At 52.2% G+C, this 21,464-nt stretch overlaps 1 protein-coding gene across 6 annotated transcripts in view; it reads right to left on the bottom strand.

The window, feature by feature from the left end:
* The window catches only part of DPP6 (dipeptidyl peptidase like 6), a 1,052,271-nt gene that overhangs the window by 25,947 nt on the left and 1,004,860 nt on the right, over positions 1–21,464 (bottom strand). For all 6 annotated transcript variants that reach the window (XR_011482010.1, XM_070450430.1, XM_070450574.1 and 3 more), the window contains exon 17: positions 7,955–8,002. Coding sequence is in view for 5 of the 6 variants with exons in the window: in XM_070450430.1 (XP_070306531.1) it covers positions 7,955–8,002 (48 nt within the window). In the remaining variant the exon portion in view is untranslated. The remainder of the gene's footprint in view (positions 1–7,954; positions 8,003–21,464) is intronic.

Below are 21,464 nucleotides of genomic sequence, written 5' to 3' on the forward strand. Positions count from 1 at the left end.
TGCTGGTTTTTTGGGGAATTGACATCACATCTGTCAAGGCAAGTGGTTTCCAAATGGAGTGGCTGCAATACTACACTGGAAGAGAGGATAGGAGCTGGAGGTGACCTTTGCCACTTTGTCCAGGAGAGGAGGACGGACTTGGCTTTCTTGCCTTAGCCGTAGGTGGCCTGGCCCTGGAGACCCTCATTCAAGGTGGTCACGCGGCCATGAGAGTCCCACTGCAGGGGGACCGGCCTGTCTGCCTCCAGGCCAGAGTGGTGGCCGCACCCTTCCCAGCACCTGAGGGTCTGCTCTGAGATCCTTACGTTGTGCCGGCTCACGGAGGCCTTGGCAGGGACCCTGTCCCCACAAAAGCCCCCTTCTTCCAGCCCCTGCAGAACTGGCCCTCCTCCAACTTCTCCATCTGACACGTGACTCATTTCCTCCTGTCTCCCCCCAACCCTACTTGGAGACGACTCGTGGTTCATTCGAAAGGAAATTTTATCTTCAAGGGGCTTGACCTTTGTGTAGACAAGTCACTTGGAAATGGGTGTGAACCTTTAAAGAAGAACCTAATCTCACAAGCATGCTGATAACTGCTTTTAAGAACAACAGGTCAGGAAGGTGAGCCAGCACTTAGGACCCCCAGCACTTAGGACCCCCAGCGCTTAGGACCCCCAGCACTGAGTGTTCTATCTGTGGAGCCACGGGGACCACCCTGAGCAGGAACCCCACACTTCCTCGGGGGCAGATGCGACCGAAAGTTCCCAGGGCCTGTGACAAGCCAAGAAACAAGACAGAGGTGCTTCACGAGTTTGTTGAGCACATATTTGGATATTTAGCTTTGGTGACAAGGTGAGGGGAGAAATGGTGAAACTAACTCTCAAATACATGGAGCATTAACAATTGTGAAGCTGGACCCCACCGTTTGGCAGGCAAGAAATGCTGTCCTTCGTAGAGAGTGAGAAAGAAAAGGTGTGTCCACAAGGGCAGTGCTGACACAGGGAGGTCAAACAGTGCGTGCGCCTGCTTAGGCCCTCAGTCGCGTCTAACTCTGCGACCCCGTGGACTGTAGCCCGCCAGGCTCCTCTGTCCACGGGACTCTCCAGGCAAGAACACTGGAGTGGGTTTCCATGTCCTCCTCCAGGGGATCTTCCCGACCCGGGGATGGAACCCGCACCTCTGATGTCTCCTGCACTGGCAGGTGGGTTCTTTACCACCTGCACCGCCTGTGACGCCTGGAGGTCCTGGCAGACATGACCTCAGCTCGGGGACCTGGAGACCCAGCCCGGAGGTGGCACTCTCTTCACCTTGCAGTCCTGCAGACATGTGAGGGAGGGGACCCCCAACCTCAGTGTGGCGAGATCGCCCCGCAGTCCTAACAGCAGAGAGCAGTCGTTTTCCCTGAGCCCCAACGGCCTCGGCCCTTTAACACAGCGTTCCGGACCCACAGAAGAGCCGGTTTACGAGGTATTAACTATTTCCTCTCCATGTCTATCCACACTCTCAGGGCAGGATGCTTGGGAGGGAGCCCCACCAGACGATGGAAATGACGTTATTTCCCACATTCTCTGCTGCCTCCGCACCTTCGCACTTGCTGTTCTGTGATCCCGGCTTCTCCCCTCCATCAGGTCAAAGGTCACCTCCCCCGAGAGAAGCCCCCACCATCAATCTCAGGACCCCCTCCAAGTCCACACCACACCAGCTCTCAGAGACTCGGTCACGGGACTGGCTGCCCCATCCCATGCCGGGCGTCGGGGCTCAGTCCCATCCCAGGGACAAGACACACAAGTTTCCAGTAACAGGAATCGACCGGCCTGTGGAAATCTGACTCACGCCCGGGACGTGATGCATCTTCACGGAAGCCGAGCCTGGGTTTTGGCCCAAGTCTTTCTTCCTTTTCCCACGTGAAAAGGACTGAGTGGTCCCCCTGGGGGTTTCCGAAACCCCATGGGGCTCTGAGGGCCCTGGTGTTCAGATCTCTTGGTGGTAAGAGTCGAAGCAATCAAGGTCTATTAACCCCTGCTTCCCACACCAAGCAAAACAAAACAAAAGCACATTTTAATCCAACTGATTTAAAACTTGACAGTGCTTGGAGGGCTAATGAACACCCAAGTTACTATTTAATTTTGGGAATTGAGGAAATTCATTGTTGTTCAGTCGCTCAGTTGTGTCCGACTCTTTGCAACCCCATGGATTATTGCACACCAGGCTTCTCTGTCCTTCCCTATTTCCCAGAGCTTGCTCAAGCTCATGTCCATTGAGTCGGTGATGCCATCCAACCATCTCACCCTCTGTCCTCCCCTTCTTCCTCTCGCCTTCAATCTTCTCCAGCATCAGGGTCTTTTCCAATGGGTCAGCTCTTCACATCAGGTGGCCAAAGTATTGGAGCTTCAGCATCAGTCCTTCCAGTGAATATTCAGGGTTGATTTCCTTTAGAATTGACTGGTTTGGTCTCCTTGCTGTCCAAGGAACTCCAGGAGTCCTCTCCAGCACCACAGTGTGAAAGCATCAGTTCTTCGGCACTCAGCCTTCTTTGTGGTCCCACTCTCCCATCCATAGGTGACTAGTGGAAAAGCCATAGCTTTGACTATACGGACCTTTGTGGGCAAAGTGATGTCTCTGCTTTTAATACTCTGTCTAGGTTTGTCACAGCTTTTCTTCCAAGGAACAAGCATCTTCTAATTTCACTGATGCTACCCAAACCCAAGCTTATGGTAGGATGGAGCACGGACCTCACAGGGTCCTCTAGAAGCCTCAGCCCTCCAGCCTGTGATCTGGACCTCTGTGTCTGCTCAGGAGAAGCCTGGGGGCCGGCAGCTAAGGGGCTTGGGGGCGCGGGTGGGGCTGTGGGTCAGACCAGAGGAGACGCATGAAGACAGGGGATCAGCAGGAACACAGAAGGAGCGTCCTTGGGGACAAGAGCAGGGATGGGTCCTTTGCTGTCAGAGAAGCAGCTCCGAGCTCCCACTTCTGGGGGCTGGACAAAGCTCCGGGGGTTGGGGGGAGGCGGCCTGGATGGGCAGACTTCACCAGGCAGGAGACCTGGAGCAGCCGCTCAGCGCTGGTTGTCACCTTCTCTCCACGCATCTGCACGAGGATTTGACACTGCTGACACCAGCTAAGCTTGAAGGAGCTTTGTGCTCAGGCGACACGCAGCCTACGAGCGAGGCTCGCGTGGAGCTACGGGGAACACAGTTGCCACCAGAACACGGAGCTTCTGGATGGTTCCGGGGCCTGGAAGCTGTGGCTTCGAGAGGGAGCCCCTGGAGCTCTAACTGATGGCACACGGCCTCGGCAGACGGCGTGTGAATAGCTAGTCCCTCTGTATTAAAATCCCACCCTTCACAGAAAGGCACCACGGCAACAGACTATTAAATTTAGTTAAATATTAGATTTCTCATTTAATGATTGCCCACACAACCGGTTTTATCAGCAGAGAGCTGGCTGTCCCACCGGGGAGTTGAGTTAAGCCATTTTATTTGTTCCCATAATTGCATTCAAAGAGGGCAGGGGCTCGGCGGAGGAAATAAGAAAAGATGGGCTTGTTCCCCAAGGAGTCTCTTTTGACGTGGTGGCCATGGGGACCTGCCGTCAGGAGCAGACAAATGGCCGCTCCTTAATTAAATGTGAGCCCCTCTAATATTTGACGGAATTAGCTATTATCAGATCTGGACACGGTGAGCCTGCTGGAAGCCGGGTGGCTCGCAAGGGCTGCCTCCCAGCTGGGCCCCCGCATGCAGGCGCCGTGTGGCCGTGGCTGTTCTGGGGCCCAGTTGGCTCAGGCCATTGGTGGAATCGCCACTCGGCTGCATTTGGGGGCCTGAGTGACCAGCATCGAGTGGAAGCCAGCGAGCTGCTGGGCTGGAGGAGAGAAGCACTGCCGCCCCGTCTCGGTTGCTGCCGGCGGCAGGAGGGCGGGGCTGGCACGGAGGCCGCTTGGTCTGGGCAGTGCTCCCCCGTTGCCGGGGTCTGGCCACCCGCCTGGATTTCCAGGCCTTCTGTAGCCCGGGCCTTCCTGGTGTGTCTTGGGCAGCTGTCCCCATAGCGTCAGTGACCGCGGCATCCCAGAGGCAGCCCGCCCACCCGGGGATGTGCGGCTCAAGCCCAGTGCGGCACGGATGCGATCCTAAAGGTGGTCACACGGGTGCTGTCCCTCTTTCTCTCGTCAGGCTATAAGCGACATGGAGGCAGGGTGATGGAGTGTGTCTATAGCACTGGCTCGATGAGGGGCCACGTGTGGCCCCCACCCAGTCAACTCTGTTCTCACTGAGGACGCAGTAGCGGTGGACATGGAGCCTCCAGCCCACCGCCCTCCAGAGTCCTGGGGACAATCTTGGGCTTGATGGGGCCAGGCGTACTCGTGCCGACCCCTCCGGAGGACATCTCCCCATTGTCCTGGCTCCTGACATGCCTGATGGCACAGCTGACACCCCTGTGTGGTCACTCGGAGGAAGGTGGAGAGGGTGGGGTGGCCACCAGGCAGAGGACCGAGGGAGCATGTGGACTGGCACCAGACAGCCGCTGGCTGGGACGGCCTCAAACAAGAGCCGCTGTGACCCCACCCGCCACGCGAGCGGGCTTTGCTTCTTTATAACAACCCTCCTGAAGGGAGCAGGAGGCAGAGACGCTGGCCAGGAGTTCTGGGGCAGGAACCACGCCCGGCAGCCCAGGAACTCGGGTCCAGGAGCAGGGGTCACGATGCCATGGGCGCTGTCGGGGCAGACCACGCTGTACCCACCTGCAGGCGCTCGGGACCCGGGCTGGGCTGTGTTGGGGGCAATCGGGGAGCTGGTGGACCTCTGCACCTGGATCGCACCCCCTCCCCGAGCTCACACCGCTTACGCTCACCTCAAAGCGTCTGTTTACACGGCTGTGTCGGCTCCGCCGCCCCAGTGCCTGAGTGGCCTGAACACCCAGCACCTAACGAGTGCACTCCAGCCCTGACCACAATTACACTCTTCAGGAAACAGCTTCTAAATAATTCAGAGTCACATCTGTGACACCGCAGCCTCTGTTTGTAAAGAAGATTTTATAAAGGGAAAGAAATCAGATAGTCCCAGAGTGGCTCTGGGGTCAAGGGGCAGAGGAGGGGGAAGGCAAAGAATTCTGAAACAGTAATTTCAAGTTCCAGAGCGGGCCAAGAAACCAGGAAACGGCTGCTGTCTTCAGAGACAGGCGGGACCTTCCGGGGCCCTGCCTGCCATGGCCTGTCTGCATGGGGCTGTCGCACAATGCAGGCCACAGGCTGACTGTCCAGGCTCCCCACAGCGTCTCCAAAGACTCGCCCTCGGGCTGCTGGGCTGCGGGCAGGTGGCCCCCACGCTCCGTCTCCCACCTGCACGCAGGTCGGAACCGCCTTCCAGCCGAGTGGGGGGACCCTGGGCTCTGCTTGGGGCTCACAGACCACAGGGACTCAGTGCTGCGTCAGGCTAACCGGGGCGGTTTGTGGAGGGACCGTCGGGGAGGCTGTGGCTATGAGCAGGTCACTCGGGTGACAGCAGGACGAAGGCCTCAGCCCCCACTGACAGGAGCGAGCCGCAAGGTCACGACCTTGTGCTTGGGCTCGCGTGAACCAAGGTCTGGCCCAGCCCGGCGGTGTGACCTCGGGTGAGCTGCTGTGAGGCGGGCGCCCAGGACTGTCCAGGAAGCTGCAGGCAGGCCAGCCCTTGATATTAAGTGGTCACTCAATTATGTAAAAAAAGGTGAGTGTAGTGCCAATGTGGATTAGGTATTTGGGGTGCGGTTCAAGGGCTCAGTCCTGCTGACCGCAGAACCCTCCCCCGGGGTCTCCCTCCTTCTCGGGGCTACCCTGCAACTGCACAGAGGCTGAGCAGGGTTCAGTGCAGGGCAAGGACCTCTGTCTCTGGGGCAGGGAGAGGATGAGGCTGTGGTCGCCCAGCCGGCTCAGAGGCTAGGGTGTGTGGGCTTGGGGGGGAGTGGCCTGCCTGGCCTGGCCTGTCTCCGGGTGGATGCAGGACAGAGCCGCTGGGCCTGAGTAGCCCCCGGGCCACACTGGCCGGAGGCTGCGCTGGCCAGTGCTGTGCTCCGAGCTGGGGGCCGGGCTGTGGCCCTGCTGCCTGCTCGAGGTGGGACCAGCGCTCTCCGGCTGGGCGCACATCAGGTATGCTCCTCTGCCTCGGGTTTCCTCGTCAATTCTGGGGTAACGGGGGTGCCTGCCTCCCGGGCGGTGGGGGGAGAAGATGGGATAAAACACGCAGAGGATCTGCAGCAGTGGCTCCGGCTTGAGGCCGGCTCTGCGACGCCGGCCCAGGTCACGGTCACCATCACCCCTACTTCAGGCCCCAGACCCGCCCTAGTTCTGGAAGGTGGTCACGCTGCAGCCTTGGGTGGGGCAGGCACATCATGTGGGCTTCGGCAGAGGGGCCAGGAGGCTTTGATGGACTCCCCAACCCCCCTGCGTCTCGGACAGGGGGAGCCCCACCCTCGCCTGGGGACAGCTTGCCCAGTTCAACAGACAGATCCAAACCCAGGGGCACTGTGTTCTGTGCCAACACAGCGGGGACATGTTGGGATGGGAGGCTCTGGAGCTGACCTAAGACCTGTTAGGAATTAGTTCAGTTCAGTTCAGTCGCTCAGTTATGTCCAACTCTTGGTGACCCCATGATATGCAGCATGCCAGGCCTCCCTGTCCATCACCAACTCCTGGAGCTTACTCAAACTCATGTCCATTGATTCGGTGATGCCATCCAACCATCTCATCCTCTGTCGTCCCCTTCTCCTCCCGCCCTCAATCCTTCCCAGCATCACGGTCTTTTCAAATGAGCCAGGAGTTAAACACCCAGGAAAAAACCCCCCGCAGACTCCCCACTGCAGTGCATGGAGATGGGACTCCACGCTCGGCTCTGATGGGCTATTGGGAACTGTGACCTTTGGGTCTTATTTTCCAGTTGGCCCCCCCAGCTCTTCCTGCAGTGTCAGCATCTGGCACGGAGCCCACCCACGAATATATATACGGAATGGACTCTGTATCCACCCACTCTCACATCCATTTTCTGGCTTTTTTTCCTTTGCACTTAAATGATTCGGTTATTTACTTTTGATTTCATTGTTACTGACTTTTAATTTTGGATTTCTGTCTAAATGTGCTGCTGGCCATCTCCTTTCCGGAACCTTCCCCCTAACCAACTCTCCCTGGTCCCTGAAACCCTTCCATCGAGACAGCAGCAGTCCCTTGCCAAGAGAATTAAAGGAACCGCTATGAGGTGGGGCTGTCTGAGGGAGGGTGCTGAGCACGGTCCAGCCAGGGCTGGTGCAGCAGGGGTGCTGGTGCCAGGAAGTGGGGCAGACCGGGGGGAATGGAGGCCCAGACTACCGAGGGATTAGGGCAGAGGAAGGCCGAGACAGGGGGTGACCAAGGTCGAGGGCTCCTTACTTCTGAGCTCTCCCGCTGGCTGCCTGCACCCACCATTTCATGTGAACATACATGTGCACAACATGTCACACATGTGTGTGGGTCCTGGAGAGTCTCTGGAAAGCTCCACCGCTACAGTGGCCTGGACATGAAGACCCCTGTGCCAGGGAGGTGCCCCCAGACCCACAGAAGCAGATGGGCTGGAGGCGTCCATGGAGCCTCGGCCCGTGACGGGGGACTCTCAGAGCCGGGAGGGCTTGGCAGGCCCAGCTGGAGAGCCCAGCACTGGCTGTGCACGTCACTGCGGCCCAGGGCTCTGCCTCAGGTGGGGCTCTGCCTAGGGGGTCGCAGACAAGGCCGGCTCACCCCAGGCGGCCTCCGGGCCTTGGCACCTGCGGGCCTGTGGGCCCTCACTGGCTGGGAGAGCTTCACGTCCATCACATCTAACCAGTACTGGGGATGTGGGTTCGTCTGGAGCTGCCAGAAGACGACCATCGCGGCCTCCAAACAGAATCTACACCTGGATTACCTCTTAAAGCCTTTCCGCTTCCCCCTCCCACGTTGCAGGGAGATTTAAGACAAGACCAAAGAGCAACTTACTTTTCTTATCGGTCGTGTTGTGCACGGTCACCGTGGGGACCCCAGGACCTGCAGTGGGTAGAGAGACAAGGAGGCCGTGAGTTAGCTGAGACTCAAAGAGAACCAAGCCTTGGTCACCACACGCTCCTCGGGGCTCTGGGCGCTGGCCCCATGGAGGGGTCATCAGCGTGGACAACAGAGGCCAGGTCCCTGGGGGTTAAGGGCACATCTTCCTAAGTTTGCGTCCGTGCCAATTACAAGGAACCCAAGAAGTGCATGGTTTTAGGTGGTCACAACGAGATAAAACATTGACGCTCTTATAACCTCGCTGTGACCCTCCAGGCAGCCCTACAGTGTCTTCACTGAGCTCCGGTCAATCTGCGGCCTCAGCCCTGAGTCACCCGTCGAGGCTGCCTTGCTGGCTCCTCCCGGGAGAAGCCCTCCCCTCCTTGTCTCCTAAATGCCTGGGTGACACTTGTAGGGTAACACGATCACTGCGCAAGTGTTCAGCCGTGCTTCCCTGTTCCCTGATGCAGCTTCCAGTTCTTAGGTTGTCCCGAAGCTGCAGGCCTGGGGTGAGAAGGGGGCCTGGCCAGGTGCAGGCTGTCTGTGGGTCAACTGTGTTACCCTCTTTAGCAAAAGGAGAGTCTGGCAAGAGAAAAGGGCTCCCAAACGTACTTTTCAGATATTCTGAAGGCATACTGAGAGGCAGGCATGGACTTTTCCAGCCTCATCTCTGCGCCTTCTCTGCACTCCTGTTCCACTGGGGGTAGTGTGGTGGTGGTGGGCCTTCGTGCAGGGTGTGAAGGGCACCAGTCTTGCTCCCCATCCCCGCCCCAGCCTACTGTCCTCTCTGCCTGAAGTCTCTGCTCCCAGAAACAGGCTTTGTCTTCATTCAGTCTCTGCTCACACACCTCCTCCACCCCCCAAATCCCGATGCAAGAGAAACTCCCACCCCAGCCACCCCCCCAGCCCGGCCCCACTCCCCGTCTTCTTTACAGAGCGCTACCCCTTGCCATGACATCAGGACCCGAGAGTATGAATTTTCAGCATATGTGTCCACTGTTCATTTCAATTGCACTAGAACAGAAGCCCTAGAATTTATATGAACAAATTCTGAAACTTGGTCTTATTTACTGCCATTATCTCCAGCATCTAGAATGCTGTTTAGAACATAATTGGGGCTTGATCACATATCTGTGGACTGAACGCTGAGCGAAGGACCCCAGACCACAAAGGAAGGAGCTGGGGAGGCAGCCCCTTGGCCCTGGTGATCTGGGGAGACGGCAGGGAGAGAGGCCGTGAGGGTGGGTGGGCAGCCTTGGGCAGAGGGGATGGATGTGTCCCGGGGCCTGGTGGGCGGGGCTGCTGTTCCTCTGCCTCGCAGAGTCCCCGCAGGGGACTCGCAGGTGCTCTGAGCTCACGGGGAGGCCGCATCTAAGCTGCGGGTTCACACTACTTGGGCAGCTTCCCCGGGATCACCATCAGGACTCCCTGCCCACTTCCAAGGGGCCCGGTGACAAGGGGCCGAGCTGTGAGCCGGGGGTCTGCGTGGGTCCCACCACCGCGAGGCTCAGAGCCCCGGCCACACTCAGAGGCTGCAGAGTGGAATCCCAGTCCCAGGCCCGGAGAGAGTGCGGCCGAGAGGCCACGGGGTCCGCGGTACCGTGAGAGGCACGAGGGGCTGCTCCAGCCGGGGGCGCCCCGGGGCCATCAGGGCTGAGGGACAGACAGCGGTCACAGCAGCCATGGACTGCTTGTCCCCTGCCCGGGACCGGACCCAGACAGAAAGTCCAGGAAGTCTGGGGCCTCGTCTGACCCGCTGGGTGCCGCTCCTCCATTTCCCCATGGGTAGGATGCCCAGATCAAATGCAGGTTATCCAGTTACATTTGAGTTCCAGATAAACAATATGTATTTTCAGTATAAATATGTCCCAGGCAGCACTGGGATTTACAACTAAAAATTCACTTGTTGTTTACCTGAAATCGAGTGGTACTGGGTGTCCTGCCTTTTTATTTGCGGAACCAGGCACCTTTGACCCAGGGTGGGGAGGGAGCAGCAGGGTTGGGAGACTTTGTGCGTTTAGCCTAAAGGGACGGCGCTCACTGAAGGGGCTAAGCACCGGCGGTGGGTTTCAATTATTGAGTCAAGCTAAGTTTCCTGGCTGGAAGATCCGGTTCCCCACGGGCGTGCGTGTGGAAGAACAGAGCAGGTACTGAGAGACAAGCTGCGCTCCTTCCTCCGCACATTTCGGGGAGAGCACATTTGCAAACAGAGCACGTCCTCTGTTCTTATTAATAATGTAAACAGTGATTATTTATTTAGTGCCTACTATGTCAAAGGCACTCTGCTAGGTGTTTATATGAATAATTCCTAGTCCTCCCAGTGGCTCTACAAAGCAGGTGCTTCCAACCGTGTTTTGCAGATGAGAAAACACAGGCTTTGAGAGCTTTAAGTCTTCTGTCCCAGCAGTATAGCAGGGAAGTTGTTGAGCCTGGATGGGGCCCTTATTTCCAAATGCATGAACTTGATGCGGGCATGTGAGCTACATTCCTTCAGGTGTGTCTGACTCTTTGTGACCCCAGGGACAGTAGGTTGCCAGGCTCCTCTGTCCACGGGAGTCTCCAGGCAAGAACACTGGAGTGGGGCGCCATGCCCTCCTCCAGGGGATCTTCCCAACGCAGGGATCGAACCCGAGTCTCTTATGTCTCCTGCACTGGCAGATGGTTTCCTTACCACTGAGCCCTCAGGAAGCCCAGTGAACTTGGCACATGCTTCTAAAAAAATTCAAACACCACAGAAAGGAATAAAGTGACAAGTAAAAGGTCCTTCTCACCCCACTTTCCAGAAGTAACCTAAATTATTCTAAAACATCCTAAAATGTTTTTTGTATGTTGGGCTTCCCTGGTGGTTCAGCTGGTGAAGAATCCGCCTGCAATGCAGGAGACCTGGGTTTGATCCCTGGGTGGGGAAGATCCCCTGGAGAAGGGAATGGCTATCCATCTGCGTGTAGCTGGTCAAATTTACAAATAAGTAATTATGTCAAACATTAAAAAAAAAAGAACCTTTCATGTAAATACGCAGCTTTATCAAATTTTTAAGTTATAGCACATCGCCTTACTTTTTAGAGATAAAACTTAACACACAGATTTGAGGTCACCCATGTACCCTAATCTCAGTCTGCTCCCTTCCCAGAGGTTGACTTAACTTGGAGTTAGTATTTATCATTTCCATGTGTATTTAAAAGATATTATTGCCACATGATAGATGGTAACCAAACAATATCATGTGGCAAAAATACATTTTTCCACTAAATCATGTATGGATGTGAGAGCTGGACCATAAGGAAAGCTGAGCACCGAAGAATGGATGCTTTTGAACTGTGGTGTTGGAGAAGACTCTTGAGAGTCCCGTGGACTGCAAGGAGATCCAACCAGTCCATCCTAAAGGAGATTAGTCCTGAACACTCATTGGAAGGACTGATGCTGAAGCTGAAGCTCCAGTGCTTTGGCCACCTGATGCGAAGCACTGACTCACTGAAAAAGACCCCGATGCTGGGAAAGACTGAAGGCAGGAGGAGAAGGGGACGACAGAGGATGAGATGTTTGGTGGTATTCCTGACTCAACGGACATGAGTTTGAGCAAGCTCCGGGAACTGGTGATGGACAGGGAAGGCTGGCATGCCGCAGTCCATGGGGTCGCAAAGAGTCGGATACGACTGAGTGACTAAACAACAACAAAAATGTGTTAATAATAATACATACACCGCATACTGTATAACACAGCACACCTCAGTAGTTTGAACTGCTTTGATATCTAGTCTGACAACAGCAGGACGACAAAGCCAAATGCCCAGCAGGTGAGTGGGCATGGCCGCCTGGGAGGACGACTCAGCCACAGCTGTGAAACCTGATGGCGCCTGACCCACGGCCGAGGGTCCCACCACTGCGCCTGTCTCAGAGCGGGCCCTGTGCATGGACAAACGGAGGCATGGAGACTGCTCTTAACTGCCACTGCATTTGAGCAACAGCTGCTGGGTGAGCTGTGATCAGGGGAGGGACCCCGCAAATGCAGTCTGCCCACCCAGTGGGAGACCGCAGCGTGCAGGAGACACATGGGCAAGTGTGGAAAATGCCGTAAGCCCCTACATACGAAAGAGTTACACTCCGAGATCACGTCCGTAAGTCCAGTTTGTTTGTAAGCCCAACAAAGGTAGCCGACACAATGGGCTACATAATACCTGCTGCAATAGGCTTATAATTCTTTTCACACAAATAATACATAAAACACACACACAAAAAAATAAAGAAAATATGTTTAATTTCACAGGACAGTATCTTGAAAAGCACAGTAGTCCAGTACAACAGCTGGCACACAGGGGCTGGCATCCGTGAACAGACAAGAATGACTGGAGGAGGAGGGGAGGTGGGAGGTGGTGGAGCCGAAGGATGGTCAGCGATGGGAGACGGAGGGCCAGCTGCAGGGTCACTCCCGCCTGGCGCTGATGGAACACACATGTGCATCTTTGAAAGCTTGCATCTTGGAGGTTCGTATGTAGGGGATTTACTGTACCATGTTACATGAAAACATCAAGCTGCAGAATGGTAGATGCTGCAGTACCATGACGATGGAAATGATTTCCACAAGTGGTAAACCTTCATTTTAAGCAGATGTATAGTATTCTGTTATGTGCACACATCATATATCTTTGGTCCACTCCCTACTGATGGATATTCACACTGTTTCCTTCTGGTTTTTGTTGTTGCTGTTGCTAAAAACACTGTCACAGAAATCCTCTAACACATATCTTCACACACAGGTAAGACTGTGCTGGTTAAGCTCATTAATGGCATTGCAATTGCTGTGTTAAAAAGGCCGTACAGTCAGTTTTCACTAAATAGGTTCGTGGTTTCAAACACAACCCCCCCAAATCTCGGTGCTTTAACACAACAGGAGCTCAACCCTTGAGGCTGTGACATCCTGGGGAACTGGTCAGCTGCGGCCGTGCCGGTCCTCCTCCGGGATCCAGGCTGAGAGGGCAGCCTTCATCTGGAAGGTCTGCACCCACGGCTGCGGGAAATCAGAGGGAGCTGCCGAAAAATGCCCGGGGCCATAGTTCGCGTGCACTCCGCTGCCCTTGACGATGGAGCTGGAAAACCTCTCCAGAGGAGGGGCCGAATCACATGTGATGGGAGGGTGGTCTGGTAACACCAGGGCGTTACCACACTGAGAGACTGGGATGCCAGTGCACATGGTCTCGTCAGCCTACGGCTAGAGGCGAACGGAGGTCTAGGCTATAACTTGAAAAAGGTATGTGTGGGGTTGTTTCGTTTGTTTCTTTGTGTTTGCTTTTACCGTCCTTACAGGCACGTATTTATCTTGGTGCTGCTCTGATCTACCTTCTTCAAATATTGAGTGGGTTGACGCTGGAAAACTGCCTGTGCGATTCACGTGCGTGGACTGCAAACTGCCCGTCTCATGCATGGTCCACTTCAATCGCATGTTGCTTGGGTTCACGTTATTTAGTAATTAGCTCTATTTTATAGGAATATTCGTAGCAGCTTTACTTGTTACGGATAGACACTGTAAACAATACAGACACCTACCAGCAAGGTGAATGAACTGGTATGACGTCACAGGGCAGGGACGCGCAGATGCGAACAAGGGAGCCCGCTCTTCACGGAGCGGCTGCAGATTCCCCTCCTGCATCCTTCCTGACTGTGCCCCAAAAGGGGCCCTTGGTACCAACGGCAGCAACTGTCACGATGAATGCCACTCTCAAAAAACACAACTGCTCCGACCAAGTTTCCACTACTGTACACACACACACACACACACACACACACCCCATAATTGCTCCTGCAAAGTTTCCACTACTCCCACCCCGGCCCCCCAGATTCACACACACACACACACACACACACATACACACACACACACACGAATCTTTGGGCCGGGGATCTGAGTCATCCCAGTACCTGCCCTGAATCTGGGAGTCACTGTCGTGAACGAAACGTTTGCTGAGTGGACTAGCAGCTCATGAAGGACGGCTTCCTAAGCATATACTTGGTCGTCGTGTATCAAGGCAGCATATTTAAACCCAGCTAAAGAAGGATCCCCTAAGACCACCTCCTGCGCTTTAATCAGGTCCTGGCTTCCTTCCTGATACTCAGTAACCCCTCCGCCCCCAACCTTTTTCTCTAAGCACCGAGGGTGGCTATCTTTACTCACAGGATCTGAATTGTATTCTCTTTTTTCTGAGAGCCACATCACAACCATGTCATCTTTCCTGTCATTTTAATATAGAATATTTTTTAGAATGGGCTTCCCAGGTAGCACAGTAGTAAAGAATCTGCCTGCCAATGCAGGAGGTGCAAGAGACCTGGGTTTGATCCCTAAATTGAAAGATCCCCTGGGGTAGGAAATGGCAACCCACTCCAGTATCCTTTCCTGGAGAATCCCACGGACAGGGGAGCCCGCTACAGCCCATGGCGTCACAAAAGTTGGACACGACCGAGTACACACATCAGGTCACATTCTTTAGAAAAGCCGAACAGAAACAATACAAATAAAAACTACATCTAAAGTAAAAGTTGCTCAGTCGTGTCCTACTCTTTGAGACCCCTTGGAACTATACAGTCCATGGAACTCTCCAGGCCAGAATCCTGGAGTGGGTAGCCTTTCCCTTCTCTGGGGGATCTTCCTAACCCAGGGATTGAACCCAGGTCTCCAGCATTGCAGGAAGATTGTTTACCAGCTGAGCCACAAGGGAAGCCCAAGAATACCGGAGTGGGCGGCCTATCCCTTCTCCAGGGGATCTTCCCGACCCAGGAATCGAGCTGGGGTCTTCTGCATTGTGGGTGGACACCGAAGTTAAAAAGCAGCCTATACGTATAATTCAAATGGATTAATTATAACCTAATCCTACCCACCTACGCGAGCTCCTCTGCGAGGCCCTGCCCCCAGGCCCATGGGCGTCGCGGTCGAGGTGCTGCATCCTCCTCCTCTCATGCCACCACGCTCACTCCTCTGGCCCAGGTGACCTCAACCCATGACTCTGTGAATTTTAAGATCACCCATCGTTTTGAGATTTCTATGATGCCTGGGCTCCTGAAAATGGGCAGATAATTTAGGAAAACACCTAACTCAGAACAAACCCAAAAGAAGTGGAGAAAAATCAGGGGATTCCCAATTCAGAGGAAGGTGTTTGGGCTTTGTGATCGTTTGACCAGACCTGGGCTAGTGTTGCTGAGGATTTCTGGAAGAGGAGAAGAAACACACCGAACCCAGGAGGCCCACACACATGGTTTCAGGGAGCTTGCAACACTTAAAGGGGAGCCTGCTAAACTCATTTTAAACAATTAGGGACACCTTTGCTAAAGAGCCTTCAGAGGAGCTTCACCACTGAAGCTTTAAGTTGGTTTTCCTTACTTTTCTTCCTCTTCTTCCAAACGATCTCACTTGCATCCAGCCAAGAGCTTCCTGATTAAATGCGTTGTTTTGAACAGCAGGAAGCGTTCACGTGTTCGTCACTGCTGCCTGCAATCCTTCCCTTCCTCCTGTCTCTGCACAGACCACAGTGGCCCAAATCTCTCTAGACGGTCAGAATCCGACAGCACTCTGTTTAACTGCTATCCTTCCAACAGCTCCTATTTGCAGTTTCTTCTTACTTTGCATGTGATTCAACCCGACAAACATATATGGAGACTCTACCATGTTTAGGGAGCAGGGCCAGGTCCCAGGGATACGGGCAGAAGACAGACGCATCTGCCACCAGGATGCTCAGAGGCTAGTGGAGGAAGGCAGCCAGGTACAGAAACAGTCCTAGAAGAAGGTGCACCATTCTGAGGTCTGCACATGGACCCAGGAGTCAGGGTGTGGTCCCCAGTCCTGTCTGGGTCAGCCAGACCACCAGCTACTTGTGGTTCCAGTCAAGCGGTGTTTCTTACCTGGGTCCCAACTGTGGAATACAGGGTGGCTCAGGTCTATTCTTAATAAGAGGAACAGCAAAAATGATGACACCACCAGTCTGGGTGCCCATCAGGTGCAGGGCTGGGTGCTGCGGAGACCCTGCCTCACCTCACTGCTCCGGGAAGCCGAGGCAGCCGGGCTGCACAGACGTTAGGATGCTGTGATCGACTGCAGCCTCTCGTGAGATACAAACACGGACCCTGGGGAGGGGAGCTGCTCCACACCTGTGCCCAGAAGGAGGCACTGTTCTCAGCCTGACGGGTAAGGCGGGGAGGGGCAGGAAGGGGGTGATGGAGAAGCAGGACCACCTGTCTGCTCCCTCTTAGCATCCCTTCCAAGTCATCCCCTTTCGGCTCATCCTCGGACACAGGACATGCTTTGAAATGAGAGCAGATAATCATGTCCCATTGTAAATGCCTCTGTCAATCAGGTCATTTACTAAACACTCAATTTTCCATGCGTTCAGCTATGGACACACTCATGCGCACACACCTAGACTCATGTGAGCCTGTGAACACACATGTGCAGTCACGAAAACATTTATTAATATTATGAGTCTCTTTGGCCCTTCCTAAGATTTCTTACGTCTTTGGTAGGTTAAGCATGTCTCAGCTGCTGCCCCTTTGCTCAAGCAGAAATTGCACAAAAACAGTGCTGTTTGCTCAGCCTTTGCTCACAAAGAGACAACTGCCATACAAACATTTGGTCTTTTAAAAACTCCGGGGAGCTGACAGAGACTATTTTGGTTCAAGTTAAAAAAAAATCTGAGTTCCAAGTTTATGTTGTTTCCGAGTGGGAAAATAACCACACGGAAGCAAGCAAACTCACAACCAACCCATAAGGCAGTTCTGGTCAGTAAAGATCCTGCGGCCAGATGGGGAGAAATTCAAATTATAAACAGAAAAGCTCTGAAGTACATCACAGACTTGCAAACAGAAAATACTTACTTTTTTCCGTCTCGGTTTCCAGTCCCATTCATTTCAGAACATGAGTTTATACCTGCTCGACTGGATGGAGAGATGCGACAATTACAGATGAGATTAAAGTGATGAAAAATGACACAGACTGGAAAGGAAAAAAGTTGTCAGACTAACAGGAAACCATAGAGACAGTGCCTGTCCTCACTGCTCTCGTCTGTGTCCTCAGAGGAATTTGTGTGACGGATAATTCCCACCAGAAGCTAAACTCATGCTATATGAACAACAGAGACTCAGGCAGACTGGTGATCACCACCCAAATATCTCTTGAGCACGGATTAATGGTTCAAAGGCCAGCAGCCAGTCGGGTGAGCACAGGAAGGCTCCAGCCAGCGCAGAAGATGGGCCACAGCCCTGCTGGGCACAGCATCCGGATCTCTCTATTTGCCAGTTCATGAATTATGTATGCTTGATCACAAGGTTCATACACTGAGGTGATATTATCAGACTAATAAGCAGAGGGCGAGCCAAGCTTCACAGAACTACTGCAGAGAACGAAAATGTTTGTTTCCAAAGATGTGACTTCCTTGTCAACACTGCAGATGGGTAATGTTGTGTTTGACTTTGAAACCTTGTTATAGCTGACATCGCGCGTGAGGTTTGGGGGTTCCCCTGCCACGCCTCGCAGCACTGAGTCCTGCTTCAGTCCAGGTTCATGGGGCCACTGGAAAGTGACCATAGGTCCCATGCGGCAGGGTAAGGAGCATCACGCAGAGGGCTTCACCGAAATCAGGGGTGGTTTCACCTGCTCACAAATGGTGGTGAAGTGTCACATTAACCTTTCACATTCACACGTGACCTCTTGTCGAGAATTACATGTCACATTTCAGGCACATGACAGGTAAAGTCAGAGAAACCATCCCAATAATAAAGTGGGAGGGGCCTCCGTATGTTCCCCAAATCAGCTAGGATCTTTGGGAAATTGATCCATAGAAGTGTTAGGTTTTAGGAACTATCTGCCTTTGGTGCTGTTCATTGCTCAGTCATGTCCAACTCTTTGCAACCCCATGGACTGCAGCACACCAGGGTTCCCTGTACTTCACCATCTTCTGGAGTTTGCTCAAACTCATTCATGTCCATTGAGTCAGTGATGCCATCCAACCATCTCATCCTCTTTCGACCCTTTCTCCTCTCGCCTTCAATCTTTCCCAGTGTCAGGGTCTTTTCAAATGAGTCAGCTCTTCACATCAGGTGGCCAAAGTATTGGAGTTTCAGCTTCAGCATCAGTCCTTCCAATGAACACTCAGGGCTGATTTCTTTTCAGATGGGCTGGTTGGATCTCCTTGATGTCCAAGGGACTCTCAAGAGTCTTCTCCAGCACCACAGTTCAAAAGCATCAATTTTTTGGCACTCAGCTTTCTTTAAAGTCCAACTCTCACATTCATACATGACTACTGGAAAAACCTAGCTTTGACTATACGTACCTTTGTCGGCAAAGTAATGTCTTTGCTTTTTAACATGTTGCCTAGGTTTGTCATAACTTTTCTTCCAAGGAGCAAGCATTTTTTAATTTCATGGCCACAGTCACCATCTGCAATGATTTTGGAGCCCAAGAAAATAAAATCTTTCACTGTTTCCATTGTTTCCCCATCTATTTGCCATGAAGTGATGGGACCAGATGCCATGATCTTAGTTTTTTGAATGCTGAGCTTTAAGCCAGCTTCCTCACTCTCCTCTTTCATCAAGAGGCTCTTTAGTTCCTCTTCGCTTTCTGCCATAATGGTGGTGTCATCTGCATATCTGAGATTATTGATATTTTCCCCAGCAATCCTGATTCCAGCTTATGCTTCATCCAGCCCGTATTTCACATGATGTACCCTACATATAAGTTAAATGAGCAGGGTGACAGTATACAACCTTGACGTACTCCTTTCCCAATTTGGAACCAGTCTGTTGTTCCATGTCCAGTTTTAATTGTTGCTTCTTGACCCACACACAGATTTCTCAGGAGGCAGGTAAGGTGGTCTGGTATTCTCATCTCTTTAAGAATTTCCCACAGTTTGTTGTGATACACACAGTCAAAGGCTTTATTGTAGTCAATGAAGCAGATGTTTTTCTGGAATTTTCTTGCTTTTTCTATGAAACATTTTCCAACAGATGTTGGCAGTCTCTGATTTCTGGTTCCTCTGCCTTTTCTAAATCCAGCTTGAACATCTGAAAGTGCTTGGTTCATGTACTGTTGAAGCCTGTCTTGGAGAATTTTGAGCATGACCTTGCTAGCATATGAAATGAATGTAATCGTGCAGTAGTTTGAACATTCTTTGTCATTGCCTTGGGATTGGAACGAAAACTGACCTTTTCCAGCTCTGTGGTCACTTCTGAGTTTTCCAAATTTGCTGTCATATCGAATACAGCACTTTAACAGAATGATCTTTTAGGATTTGAAATAGCTCAACTGAAATTCTATCACCTCCACTAGCTTTGTAGTGATGTTTCCTAAGGCCCATTTGACTTGGCATTCCAGGATATCTGGTTTTAGGTAAGTGATCACACCATCATGGTTATCTGGGTCATTAAAATCTTTTTTCTATAGTTATCCTGTGTATTCTTGCCACCTCTTCTTAATATCTTCTGTTTCTGTTAGGCCTAAACCATTTTTGTCCTTTATTGTGCCTATCTTTGCATGAAATGCTCCTTTGATATCTCTAATTTTCTTGAAAAGCTCTCTAGTCTTTCCCATTCTATTGTTTTCCTCTATTTCTTTGCATTGTCCTCCTAGGAAGGCTTTCTTATCTCTCCTTGCTATTCTTTGGAACTCTGCACTCAGATGAGCTTGTCTATCCTTTTTGCCTTTGCCTTTCGCTTCTCTTCTGTCTTTGAGCTATAGCAAAATATTTATGCCTCATATGTATCACACTGGCTGAAATTTTTAGATGTTTACCATAATCACAGAATACAAAGTATGAATGTGAAGGAAGGAGCTTAGTTTTATCAGTTTTGTGAGGTTAGGCAAACTACAAGGAAATAGTGAAACATACACTGGCTGTTGCATTCATCACTGTGGGTGTTCAAGGTGGATCTGGACCAGGGTGGGGTCAAGGTTCTTACGAGTAGACTTCCCACAGCTCCTGTATTGTGCTGTCTCTCACAGTTGTGGTAATACTTCTAATTATCTGCTGGTACCGTGATCTGATAGTTCTGTGATGAATTTTAACCAATGTGATTAAGTTTTGATTGGAGTTCTAATGATACACTCATGCCTTATCTTTCCAACTATATGTGGAGCTTAGGAACCCATTTTATACAACTCTGTATTCCATAAAGGAAAATGTACAGTGTCTTATTCACAGTAAGTGGTCAATGGATATTTGCTGAATAAATGAAGGACAAAGTATTCATAGACAGGATGTATGCCTTAGGAAATTTTGAGGTTCGGAGGCTGTGGCCTGTTGTCTTGAATAATCTCAAAATTGCCAATTACCTTTTTTAGATGTTAGCTCTGGTTTTTAAAAAGTGCAAAAGATCACTTAGAGCTAAATTTTGTAACAAAGTTATGGTATGTTTGGTGACTACAATAACTGTCAACAATCAAGTCTATTATTAAGGGAAGAACTACAGATTCCTTGGGAGCCTGGTCCAAGAAGGTCATACTGCAAGGAATATCCTAAATTCTTCTGAGCAATGTCCTCTCATCAGAACAAGCTGTGCAGCTTCCTGAGAAGCGTATTTATTTGGATGTACAAATTCAGAATGCAAAGAAATGAGACTTCTATTATAATCCCAATGACGACAGGCTTCACTTTAAGTCTTCTTTTTTTTTGAACTTGATCAAGTCTTGACTCAGACTGAAGGACTGTGGCCAGGGGGACTCTAACGCGCCCCTCGGTCTGCCTGCTTCTGCCCTCCGCTGCCCACCAGTCTGTGTCACTTCCCCTTGCCCCTCATGGTCAGTCCATGGAATGTAAGCGGGAGTGATCGCCAAGAGCTGGGTGTGCATCCCGAGGGCAGAGGCCTCAGTTCTCAGAGCAGGATCTGTGGGCTGGGGGGGGTGCCACCTGACTGTGGGGTACCAGGGTGACCAGGAGCTCATCCCCTCTGGATCCTGACACTTGGTGGATACAGAGCTCCCTGCCTTTCCTTTTGGACTCAAGGATGTAGCACAAGCAGACCACTTCTTTTAAAGGGAAGTAATTCCACACTCAACTCTCTCAAACTGCCATATTTGATTCCTCAGCAGGTCTCCTCAAACGCACCTGCTGAAGCATCTCCCGCCACCTCCCATTGCCATGGTAACACTTTCAGCACTTCCCTCCTCACCTCTGCCCAAGGATTCCCACACAGTTTAGACCTTGGCCCTCTTCTGGTTAATGCCCTCAAGTCACTCTCCATTCCCCACATGACAAAGTTGAAACCATTGGCATGAAATCAAAGACCTGTTCAGACAATCTCCTATCACCCAACACACACCTCCCAAATGCCTTGTTCTTTAGAAAAGAGCTGTGTTGTTTCACATCTTTGTGCCTGCTCACCCCTCCCCCCCTCGATGCCCTGCCCACCTAGTCTCCTCTAAACCTCTGCATTGCCTGCAAGGCTCAGCTCCAGCATCCTCTCTGTGATGCTTCCTCTGACTATTCCCGCTTTG

The sequence above is a fragment of the Odocoileus virginianus genome, chromosome 1 (genome assembly GCF_023699985.2).
Source record: "Odocoileus virginianus isolate 20LAN1187 ecotype Illinois chromosome 1, Ovbor_1.2, whole genome shotgun sequence".
In the NCBI taxonomy this organism is placed as follows: domain Eukaryota; kingdom Metazoa; phylum Chordata; class Mammalia; order Artiodactyla; family Cervidae; genus Odocoileus; species Odocoileus virginianus.